Below are 12,856 nucleotides of genomic sequence, written 5' to 3' on the forward strand. Positions count from 1 at the left end.
AAAATTAAAATGTGATTAAAAAATAATTTAGGGAAAAATGATCTAATAATGAGTTTCATGGCTGACAATATTTAGGATTCTCCTGGGGGCACAGAACAGTATTTCTAAATTTTAATTATTAATTTGCTTTTAGGAAATGTGCACTGTTGAAGAACCTAATGAAGAGTTTACATCCAGGCATAGTTTAGAATGGAAGTTCCTGTTTCTAGATCACAGGTAACTTCATTTTAAATTCCATTAAAAGCTAAAAGTCATGTAAGTCTTGAAATTAATGGGTGTCAGGGACAAAATTTTTCTAATGAGATGTTCAATCCATTACCCATTTTTCAAAACTAAAGATTTCCCCCAAAACTGATTTCTTTAAGATTTATTTTATTTTCTATTTTTTAAAGATTTTTAAAATTTATTCATCTGAGAGAGATCAAGCAAGAGCATAAGCAGTGGGGGAGGGTCAGAGGGAGAAGGAAAAGCAAGTTCCCCACTAAGGAGCCCAACGCAGGCTTGGTCCCCAGACCCCAGGATCATGACCTGAGCCAAAGGCAGATGCTCAACCGACTGAGCCACGTGCCCCCCAAAAACTGATTTCTAGTTGAAGTATTTCTTATTATGGAAAAGTTATAATATTGATTGTTTTATAATTTAGGGCACCACCTATAATAGGATATTTGCCATTTGAAGTTCTGGGAACATCAGGCTATGATTACTATCATGTGGATGACCTAGAAAATTTGGCAAAGTGTCATGAGCATTGTAAGTAGATTTTAATATTTCTGGTGATAATAACTGCTTCCGGTCAACTAAATAGTGTATTAATAGAGGGTGGTAAAATGAGACTTGTAACCATTTTGTATTTTTTTTTTTTAAATACTGGAAGATTTCCTTTTTTGGAAGATTTTACTTCATAGCCAATGCAGTAGGAATTGTAGATCAAACTTAAACTTGTTTCTGTTTTACATATTTTAATCTGTATTAGTAAGTACAGGTTTATAATATGGCTTTAATGAACCTTGTTTTTGAAGTGTGTAAGTTCTACATCCGGAGTAAGAGAAGGAGATTCCTTTGAAAATTGTATATGTCAAAGTACTTAACCCTACTTCATTAGTTTTGTTTTCCAGGCATGTAAGTCTGCCCAGGAGGCAAGTACATATTTAAAGAAACTCGTAGAAAGCCACAGTGAGTGCTTAATGTTACCTGCTGTGTTACGGTTATTAGCAGCAGGAACAGTAGCATCTCGTTGTGCCTGGCCAACGCAATTCTAAACAATTTATGTATGTTACCTCCGTTATTCATTACCAGAGTTCTAGAAAGTGGATATTATTGTTATCTCCATGAGTAAACTGAGGTACAGCAAGGCCAAGTAATTTACTGACAATCCCACAACTCATTAGTAGCAGAGACAGGATTAGAACCTAGACCCTTTACCACATGCTGTTCTTTTTTTGTTTCAGAAGTGTGTTTTATTTGCTTCTCTGATTCTCCTTACCAAATCCTACCTTCTTGAAGTGTCCTCTAAAGCTTAATTAGATATTTAAGATATTTTCATGGTGTCTTAGGCTGGTCTAGTAAGCCTCTATATGAAAAATAAACCATGTTACATAACAGTATCAACTGAATGGAAGATTTCAGAGTAAAGTTATTTCAGCACAAAAGGAATATTATTCACTCCCATTGATAGGGGCACTAAGCTCTATGATGTATTGACAAGATCGGACACTTCTCTTGACTAGCTGGGTAATTTTGGACAAGGAATTGAGTTTGTAGACCTCGGTTTCCTCATGGAGAGGGAGAGGAAGAGAGAGATTGATTCCTGACCAGCATTTCCTGAGGTTTGTTTCACAGAATGCCAGTCCATTAAAAACACATTTTATGGTCAAGGAAAACTGGGAAACACTTCATAATCAATCCCTACCACCTCCTCACCCCCAGAAACATGACATAAATTAGCATACTCAAAGTTTTAAAAAGAAAAACTAAGTAAAACTATTTAACAGTGCTTCCCAAATTAATTTAACTATAGAACTCTTTTTTTTTTTTTTTTTTTTTGCTTAATATCTGTTACAGGACTTCAGAACTTATAATCTACAGAGAATGTTTTGAGTAATACTGTACTTACCAGTTACTTTAAACAATAAACTTATTCTAATTTTCATTAAAGTTTTGAATTAAATGCTCCAAAGATGCTGTCCCTGCCAGGGTACCTGTGGGGGGGGAAACCTCAAATGGGATTATTTATTGCTGTTATCCTTAGTCCATGTTAGTAGGAGGAAACCAATGTGTGACTGCCTCATTCTTAAGTATTTGGAAATGTATCGTGTGTGACAAATTTCTGAGATCAGCACTGACTCTAGGTTGGGCACCGTGGAAGATCTGTTAATTGCTTGGGACCTTAAGCTTAAGGCCTGTAGAATAATCTCTGTAGAATAACATTTTCTTACAACTGATATGTATGTTATTGAAAAGCCAGAAGAATTATGTATATAGATTTAAATATAAATGATAGCTTTGGCTAAAAACCAGATTCATAGCTAATGATATGAATCAATAATTTTTTTCTCTTTTCTTCTTAGTAATGCAATATGGGAAAGGCAAATCATGTTATTATAGGTTCCTCACCAAGGGACAACAGTGGATTTGGCTTCAGACTCATTATTATATCACTTATCATCAGTGGAATTCAAGGCCAGAGTTTATTGTTTGTACTCACACCGTAGTAAGGTAATAATCCTTTTATAACATTTCTGAATTACAGAAACACTGATAGTTTGGCAATGTAATTTTTAGGCATAACTTGTTAAGAACTACAGTGGTCTTTCTCCTAATTTTTTTGATACATGTTTTCAGTGTATGATTAAAGGCATTATATGGAGATAGAATGGAGCTAATATACATATATAATTCTTGACATGAATGTCATAGTTTAGAGCAGAAGCTGTAACTGTCTTTTATGTACCAAAGTCCATCATGTAAAAGGAGCACTGGAATAGATAAGCATACTTTTCCTTTATTTAATTCCTCTTAAGTACTATGTAGTCACAGATCATTTACAGTAGTATATAAAACTTCTGAGATACCTAGGTTAAGATAGAACACTATAGATGGGTTCAAGGTTTGGGTAGTGCATAGCAGATACTGTGGAATCTGTGATGAACAAGTAAGACACATAACAAACACGGAACACATCTCTGCAGTATTTTAAATGAATGGTTAAGCACGAAAATTCTTTTTTTCCATTTGTAGTTATGCAGAAGTTAGGGCTGAAAGACGACGAGAACTTGGCATTGAAGAGTCTCTTCCTGAGACAGCTGCTGATAAAGTATGTATTTTAGAGTTTTAAAAAAAATTATTTCTTTCCAATGAAAGGCAAGTCTCAATATAAGAAAAGTATTTTTCAAATGTTTCATTGCCTCACTTGTGATGGGTATAAATTATATTTTACTATTTATTTTTATTTTAAATTTAATATTTTAAAATCTTTTCTGCTTCTAAAAAAGATTTGAAGGGCCTCCTATTTAGTGAGAGACATATTATCTCGGATTTAAACTACCATTTACTAATCTCCTGCAATGTGCAAGGCTCTGGCTAGTTCTTCATATGAATCATGAAGAGTCATTTATTCCTTATACATCTTTATCTCATAGGTAATATCCCCATTTTGAAAATGTTGAAACTGAGGCTTTCAGTGGGAGGAGTCTCCCCTAAAGACACATGGCTTGGAGTTGAGTCAGAATTTAAACTGTGGTTTCTCTTTTCATTAATACCAGGTAGAAGTTTAGTATATTAGTTACTTATTGTTGTGTAACAAAACTTAATGATATAAAATAATACACATTTATTATCTCATAGTTTCTCTGGGTCAGAGATCTAGGCAGTTTAGATGGGCCCTCTGCTTCGAGGGCCAGGGTCTCTCACAAGACTGTAATCAAGGTGTCAGTGGGGGCCACAGTCAACTCAAGGTTCCCCTGGGGCAGAATCTGTTTCTAAGCTTCCTCAGTGCTTATTGGAAGGATGGGATTCCTTAGCAGCAGTTGGACTGAGGGCCTTGATTTATTGCTGGCTAATGGCCAGAGACAAACTTCAGTTCCTTTCTAGGTAGCTGTTTACGTCCGAGCATTTAGGTAAGAAGATCCAGGGAGAGACACCAGCAGCAAGATGAAAGTCAGAGTCTTTCGTAACCTGTTCACAGAAGTATAGTCCATCACTTCTGTCTGTTCTGTTCATTAGCAGCAAATCGCTAGGTTCAGTCTCTAGGGGAGGGATTTTACAGGGTGGTGACTACCAGGAAGTGGGGATCATTGTGAGCTAGGTCAGAAGCTGCCCACAGCAGTTACTTTCGATGTGCAGAAAATAAGTGGAATGAAAGGCTCAATCATCTGTACAAAAAGTGAGTTAAATAGGCAGCATTGCTAGGGTCAATGTGAGAGATACTCAGTTTCTCAACAACCCTTGTTAAGAACTCTTTCCACGTGCCAGGAAGTACTGGACATGGCTCCAGATGCTCAGAATACCTCCGTGAATAACCCAGAGAAGTGCTCGGCAGTCACAGATCCCACGTGAAAGAATTTTTTCAAAGAGGCTTTGTATGCTTAGGGGAAGAAGATCCAGTATATTTTAGTGAAATACATTTTCCGAGAAAAGCGCTTAAATCTAGGGTTCCTTGAAATGAGGGAGGACAGTTATAGAAATTAAAGTAATATAGAGGTCATTCCTCCTTGCTTTGTTTTCTCTTATGCCAGTGTACAGTCCTTAGTAAATGCAACTAGCCCTGCTTCCAGAATATACTCTGCCTCTGTCACTTCAGCTCTGTTTACTCTTTCCACCACAGTCCTCTTGGAGATTAGGGAAGAGGTCCATTTGACATATGTTTTTGAGAAACTTTAGTGTGTGGATGGATTTGAAAGACATGAATCTAAATGTGGTCACCAGGGAATGAGTGGAGAGAGAGAGAGAGAGAGAGGATGCTGAAGGGCTAAGTACTAGGGCACTCCATCATTAAGACGGGAGGGCGATTCAAGGGAAATATCCAGAGAAGTGTGAATAAAACCAGGAAACTGAGTTGTCCTAGAAGCCAAGAAAAAGTGTGTCCATGAGGGGTGAACAGTTAGCTTTGTCCGAGTCACCTACAGTAGATTAAATTAGATGAGCACTGAGAAGTGAGCACTGAGTTTAACAACATGTACTCGTTGATCAATAATAGGAGTGAGAGCCTAATTAGGGTGGGCTTCAGAGAGAGTTTTCTGGGACAAGGGGATTTAGCAAGGAGGGAAGGTTTTCCTACAAAGGGGAGGAGTCGTGCAGTAGTAGGAAGAAGAAGAAGGCTTAGAAGAAGTAGGCTTAAAAGAAGTTTTTGCTTCTTAAGGTGGGAGAAATAATAGCATGTTTGTATACTGATGAGAATGCTCTGTTGGAGAGAGAAGAATTACTGATAGAGACAGAGGTAGAAATGCTAGAGCAATGTTCTTGAACAGATGAGAGAGGATGGGGTCCAGTCCATAGTGAACACATAGGGCTTAGCTAGTGGAAAAATTATTCAGTGAGAGAAGCAAACTATGACCTTTAGGCCAAATCTGGTCCTCTGCCTGGTTTTGTAACACCCACAAGCTAAAAATATGTTTTCCACATGTTCTTAAGTGATTGAAACAAAAAAAGCAAAAGAAGAATCGTATTTGTGACACATGAAAATTATAGCCTCCGATTCCACAGCCGCACTCAGTTATTCATATATGGCCTGTGGTTGCTTTTGTGCTGCAACAGCAGAGTTGAATGGTTGCAGCAGAGACTGTGTGGCCCTCAAAGTCTATGATACTGACTCTCTGACCCTCACAGAGAGTGTCTGCTGATCCCTGATCTGTAGTGACATGAAGAAAGGCAGAATATGAGTACAGATGCTGCTGGGTAGATTGATACAGTGATAGGAGTCTACAGCTGTACTCCTCAGTCAAACAGGAAGCAGAGGGACCGGCTAAAAGTGAGGTTAGGACAGGACTTGGAGGTTTGGGAAGGGGGGAACAAGGATTAAATTGTTTTCTAGGAGAGTAGGAAAGTGAACAGACAAGGTAATATTAGTCTGGCAGGCAGGATTAAGGGTCCGCTTTAGGTTCTTGGCCATTAATTTAAAGAGAGAACAGTCACCATGTTGTATTTCTTCAGCCGTGTTTAGAATAGATTAAGAATTTGGCTTAACCAGCAGTCCTCTGGGATTTTTCCAGGGGAGTGTGGTGAAGGACGATAGAAGCAGGAGAGTTGATGATACCCCTGAGGGTGTGGTTATGATGATTAACCATGAATTTAAGCTGGGTAAGAGGAGAGAAAACAAAGTGAGAGCGATTGTGAAAATGTGGTAGAATCAATGTATTTTTTGTTCCACTAAAGGGTTATTGGAGTTGAGATACTAAAGAGAAATGATTAGGAAATATGAAAGATGCTGGTCAGAGAGGAGGGTGTTTGAAATTGAGATTATGGAAAAGGTTTATTCTTACTGGTAATGACAATGGAACGAGTGACTGAGGACGGGTAGAAGAAATCAAGATCAAGGCATCAAGGAAGAGAGCACTCATGATGTTGAACATGTGAATTAATATTGATATTGGTAACTGTGGAAGTAGGCATTACTGAGGATAAGACAGAGCCAGAAGCAGAAATTTGAATTCAGGTGCTTAGTGAAGAGTGGCCACAAGGTCAGTGGATGACTGATCATAGCAGTGAGTTAGTCATATAGTGATAATGTGAAATTCTGGCTGTGAGTTTTGGGAAGAAGGAAAGGGAAGCATTCTGGAAGGAGCAGTAGGAGGACTGTTGTTCCTCTCCAGAGCAGGCTCTGACTATTATGAGATAGAAAAGAGCCACCTCTTAAAAGACGACATTTTGTTTATCCATCATCTAGTGATGGACACTTGGGTTGCGTACATCTTTTGGCTATTGTGAATCATTCTGCTATGAACATGGGTGTACAAATACTTGTTTGAGTCTCTGTTTTCAATTCTTTTGAGTGTACACCTAGAAATGGAATTACTGAATCACGTAGTAATTTTATACTTAATTTTTTGAGGAACTGTCATACTGTTGTCTGTAGTAGGTTCACTATTTTATATTTCCACCAGCAGTGTACAAATGTTCCAATTTATCCTTGTCAGCACTGGGTTTTTTTTGGTTTTAAGTAATATTCATCCTGATGGGTTTGAAGTGGTATATATCTCATGACTTTGATATGCATTACCTTAATGATTACTGACACTGAGATCTTTTCAGTGTGTTTTATTGGCCATTAATATATCTTCTCAGGAGAAATGTCTTTGTAACTTTGTTTTTAAATTTGGATTGTTTTTTTAAAGATTTTATTTATTTATTTGACAGAGATCCCAGGTAGGCAGAGAGGCAGGCAGAGAGAGAGGAAAAGCAGGCTCCCTGCTGAGCAGAGAGCCCGATGCGGGGCTCGATCCCAGGACCCTGAGATCATGACCTGAGCCGAAGGCAGAGGCTTAACCCACCCACTGAGCCACCCAGGCACCCCCAGATCTAATTTTCTAGATGTTGAATGTATGGTTCAGCTGTAAGGTTCTTTGTATATTCTGGGTATTAATCCCTTATCAGATACGTCGTTTGCAAATGTTATCTCCCATCCCAGGGGCAGGCTGTCTTTCTACTCTGTTTATAGTGTTTGATGCCCTTCTGCTGCCTATACTTTCAGTGTCACAGCCAAGAAGTCGTTGCCCAATCCAGTGTCATAAAACGTTTCCCTTCTAAAAGTTTTACAGTTTTAGTTCTTACAGTTAGATTTTGATCCATTTAAGTTAATTTTTGTATGTGGTGTGAGTTAAGAGTCCAGCTTCTTTCTTCTGCATCTGTTTCTGTAGAGAATTTTCTGGCAATAGAAAAAATTTTATTTCTTTACCTAATATTACACAGGTAAATATTATATAGGTGCCTTTGCCTTGTTGTGGGTAAAAACTGATTTTGGGGAGGAAGGGGGTTAGCAGGCTACTGTATTGCTAATTAGGGATCCCTGAACCGAACTACTAGAAAACATATTTTACTCTGTCTCCTTAGAGCCAAGATTCTGGGTCTGATAATCGTATAAACACAGTCAGTCTCAAGGAAGCCTTGGAAAGGTTTGATCACAGCCCAACCCCTTCTGCTTCCTCCCGGAGTTCAAGAAAATCATCTCACACAGCGGTCTCAGACCCTTCCTGTGAGTACCCTAACTTGAAAGCACTCTTTCTCAAGAGAGAGCTTCTAAATTGTGTTACTGGTGTCAGCATTTTTCATCAAATGCTACTTTATTTTTTTACATGAAAAGGTTTACTGTAGCATTGCTTATGTTAAAAAGTTAGAAACACTCTTTTTAAATTTATTATTTTTTTTAGTTGAAGTATAACATACAGTGTTATATTAGCTTCAGGTGTACAATATAATGACTTAATTCTATACATACTCCTCATTATGATGATAAATGCACTCTTACTCTCCTTCACCAATTTAAGAAACAAAACAAATTAACAAAGAAAAAGACAAAAAACTAGACTCTTAAATATAGAAAAGAGCATGATTTGTTGTCAGAGGGGTGGGTGGGTGGGAAGATGGGTAAAATCCTGCTTCAAAATGATAAATTTATACTTTTCTGAAATATACTAACCTTTCCAATGAGCAAAAGCCATGTTGCTCACATTGAACAAAGAATTAAGTTTATAAAATAGTGTATAAAAATTATTTAGGTATTATTAGGTAGTATTGGTATTGCTAAGTTGCCTTTAATCGTCCCTCAAAAAAACAAAACTGTTTATTCCTTTTTTTTATTGGTAGAACCAGTCAGTGTTCTTTTTTTTTTTTTTTTTAAATATTTTATTTATTTGACAGAGAGAAATCACAACTAGGCAGAGAGGCAGGCAGAGAGAGAGGAGGAAGCAGGCTCCCTGCAGAGCAGAGAGCCCGATGTGGGGCTCGATCCCAGGACCCTGGGATCATGACCTGAGCTGAAGGCAGAGGCTTTAACCCACTGAGCCACCCAGGCGCCCCCAGTCAGTGTTCTTTAAGTTGGCTTTTTTGTTTGTTTTGTTTTTTAAGATTTTATTTATTTATTTAGAGAGAGAAAAGGGAGTGAGCCAGTGCACAACTTGGGGGGAGGGGCAGAGGGAGATGGAGAAGCAGATTCCCCACTGAGCAGGAAACCTGATGAGAGGCTTGATCCCAGGATCCCGAGATCATGACCTGAGCAGAAGGTAGATGCTTAACCAATTAAGTCACCCGGGCACCTGTTTTAAGGTTGCTTTCTGAAAGTTTTTGCTTTTTTAAAAAATTTATTCTGGTACCCTATGTCTTTTGATTAGACATTTAGCCCATTTACCTTCAGAGTAACTATTGAAAGATGTGGATTTAGTGCCATTGTATTGCCTGTAAGGTTACTGTTACTGTATATTGTCTCTGTTCCTTTCTAGTCTGTGTTTCTTTTGGGCTCTGTATTCGCTTAAAGGATCCTTTTTAATTTTTTTTGCAAAGCTTGTTTAGTGATCACAAATTCTTTTAGTTTCTCTTTGTCCTGGAAGCTTTTTGTGTCTCGTTCTATTTTGAATGACATCCTAGCTGGATAATGTATTCTTGGCTGCATATTCTTTTCATTTAGCACCCCAAATGTATTATGCCAGTCCTTTCTGGTACATCAGGTCTCTGGATAGGTCTGCTGCCAGTCTATTGTTTCTGCCTTTGTAGGTTACGGACCTGTTCTCCACTATAATTTGCTCCATTATACTTTCTGCACCTCCCCTCGCCATCCTCCTCTTCTGAGATCCCAATTATTCTAATACTGTTTTGTTTTATGGTATCGCTTCTCAAATTGTCCCCTTATGATTCATAGTTGTTTATCTCTTAGCTTCTTTATACTCCATTATTTTGTCTTCTGTATCACTATTTCTCTTCTGCCTCATTTATCCTAGCAGTTAGGGCCTCCATTTTTTATTGCATCTCATTAGTACACTTCTTAATATATCTTTATGTATTGTATCTTTATAGTTGTTATTCTGAACTCTAGTTCTGAATCTTACTTTTCATACTGATTAGGTCCCTGGTAGTCAGTACCACCTGTTACTCTTTGTTTTGAGGTGAATGTTTCCATCTTGTCATTCTATCCAAAGAATAGATGAGTAAGAGAATAAAATACTAAAATGGCAACAATGACCCCAGAGAAATATGCACAAAACAGATCAGAAAAGACCCAAGACTGAATTAAAAAAAAAAAAAAAGTACAATCAGACAGTGAACAGAAAAGCAATACACTGGATGCTGTGTATATTTTGGTCTGTTTATTAGAAAACTAGATCTGGGGATGCCTGGGTGGCTCAGTGGGTTAAGCCTCTGCCTTCAGCTCAGGTCATGATCTCAGGGTCCTGGGATCGAGCCCCACACCAGGCTGTCTGCTCAGCAGGGAGCCTGCTTTTCCTCTCTCTCTGCCTGCTTCTCTGCCTATTTGTGATCTCTCTCTCTCTCTCTCTCAAATAAATAAAATCTTAAAAAAAAAAACTAGATCTGGAAATTGTAAAGAAAAGAAATATGCACACAAATAAAATTAAGTACAATGAAAGGATAGAATGTAACTGTAAAAATGATAATTAAAATACCAAAAAAAAAAGAAAAGGAATGTAAACAGACAGGTAAACAGAACAGAACAATACACTATATCCTGCGTGTATTTTGGTTTGTTAGAAGAAACTATCTGTCAATATTATAAAGAAAGAAAAACATATATGTACAAAAATAAAATTTTAATTACATTGAAAGGATAGAATGTAACTGTAAAGATGAAAATTAAAAGACTTTTACCAAAAAAAAGAAAGGAGAAAAAAGAATATGATCAAATAGGTGAACAGAATAGAGCCATACACTAGATTCTGGGTGTGTTTTGGTCTGTTTGTTAAAGGAAACTGCATCCCAAAATTGTAAAGAAAGAAAAATTTATATACAAAAATAAAATTAAATACAATGAGAGGATTGAATGTAAATGTAAAAATGAAAATTAAAAAGATTTCTAAGAAGTTCATAAAGTAAAAATTGGTTGAAAGAGGAAAAAGAATTAATTTTGAAAAATTAAAGAATTGTGAGAAGACGACCATTTATTATATAAACTGTCTTCCCCTAGTGTTTGAGTTTTGCAGTTCTCTGTGATAAGTAAACTTGGTCTTGCCGACCTTCTGGGGAAGGGGCCTCTTACATTGATTCTTAAGTGTCCTTGCCCCAGGTGGAATGGTACCACCCTTGCCAGGAGCCAGGCTAAGTAATCTGTGCCTGATTGCTCCTTGTGGCTTTGTTCCCTGAAGGTTTTCCATGCTGCTTTAAGGGATGAGTATGAATTGGTGTCTTCCCAGTAATCAGGGGAGCAGATTGCTCAGTTGCCACGCTGCTGAGTGCACCCTCGGGGAAAAGCAATCAATCACTACAGTCTCCCTTGTTTCTGCTCACCTGGCCTGTGACCCAGCATTTCTCTTTCAGTCACATGACCCCATTTTGAGTCTCCAAACCCTGAAGACTCCTGTGGTACATCCTCATGCCACTTCTGGAGGGGGGTGGTCTCGCTGTGGTTCTACTGTGTCCCGGTTTGCAGTATATGGCAACCCTGAGGTGGGAGCCGACTCCTGGGCTCACTGATGATAGCCAGCTTCCCTGCTCTGATGCCTGGAAACTCGTCCACACTCAGGCAGTCGCAGTCTTCCTGTGACCCTGGGGATCCTGAGACCACACCATCCCACTTAGTATTCCGTCCTGCTTCTGCCACCTGAGCACCTTTCACGCGGGGACATCTCTCACCTGAGCAGGCTTCTAGAAGTTCTGATTTTGCACTCCGCTGCTGTATCACTTTCCAGTAGCCAACTTTTGGAGGCTCCCTCCCCCGCAGTTAGTTCATCTTCAGACATATGGCCTCAGCTTCCCTTCTCTGCACCTCCTGTCTTGCAGAGAGTGGTCCCTTTGCTATTTGTAGAGTTGCAGCTGTTCTCTTCTTAGATCTGCAGTTGAGTTCACAGGTGTTCAGAATGACTTGATAGCTGTCTAGCTGAATTCCTGGGGCCAGACAGAACTAAGGTTTCCTATTCCTCTGCCATCTTGGACTAACTCCTGAATGTTATTTTTAATTCTTAATTTTTAATGAAGACTTGCATAATTATCATTGGAGTAGTAACCTTCTTTTGTTTAAAGGGTTTAGCAGTTTAATTTCCCAGGGTATTACAACCATGTAAGGAAAAGGAGGTTGTTGGACCCACTGAACACCATAGGTAGAACATTAAAGAGGTGTTAAACATAGAATTTCTTAAATCTTAGGGGAAAAAGTTTTTCCTTTGTAGCTATGCTTCTCTTTTTATACATTTTATTTTACTGTGGTATGAATACTTCAGGTGAGATCTGTCCTGTTAAGTTTTCAAGCCTACAGTACATTATTGTTGGCTATAGATACAGTGTTGTAGTGCAGATCTCTAGAGCTTATTCGTTGTACTTAATGGCAACGTTACGCCCATTGATTATTAACTCTTTATTTTCCTTATCCCCCAGCCCTTGTCAGTCACCATTCTACTCAGATTCAGTGAATTTCTCTATTTTAAATACCTCATAGAAGGGAGTCATGCAATACTTGTCTTTCATTCACTGGCTTTTTCCACATAGAATAATGTCCTCAGGATTGATCCATTTTGATTCATCTTGCAAAATTTCATTCTTTCTAAAGGTTGAGTAGTATTTCATTGTATATATATACCACCTTTTGTTTTTCCATTCATCTCTCAATACACATTTTGATTGTTTCCACATCTTGGCTATTAAGAATAGTATGAGATCACTCTGCAGCCATAATGGAGAACAGTGCTGCCGTGAACATAGGAGTGCT

General features: G+C 38.2%; 1 protein-coding gene across 8 annotated transcripts in view; it reads left to right on the top strand.

Moving 5' to 3' along the window:
• CLOCK (clock circadian regulator) overlaps positions 1-12,856 on the top strand; it is a 135,961-nt gene that overhangs the window by 103,918 nt on the left and 19,187 nt on the right. For all 8 annotated transcript variants that reach the window (XM_045996451.1, XM_045996457.1, XM_045996411.1 and 5 more), the window contains 5 exons: positions 134-216; positions 644-750; positions 2,568-2,715; positions 3,238-3,313; positions 8,044-8,185. In XM_045996451.1, the coding sequence (XP_045852407.1) occupies positions 134-216; positions 644-750; positions 2,568-2,715; positions 3,238-3,313; positions 8,044-8,185 (556 nt within the window). The remainder of the gene's footprint in view (positions 1-133; positions 217-643; positions 751-2,567; positions 2,716-3,237; positions 3,314-8,043; positions 8,186-12,856) is intronic.

The sequence above is a fragment of the Meles meles genome, chromosome 2, assembly GCF_922984935.1.
Source record: "Meles meles chromosome 2, mMelMel3.1 paternal haplotype, whole genome shotgun sequence".
NCBI classification, from domain to species: domain Eukaryota; kingdom Metazoa; phylum Chordata; class Mammalia; order Carnivora; family Mustelidae; genus Meles; species Meles meles.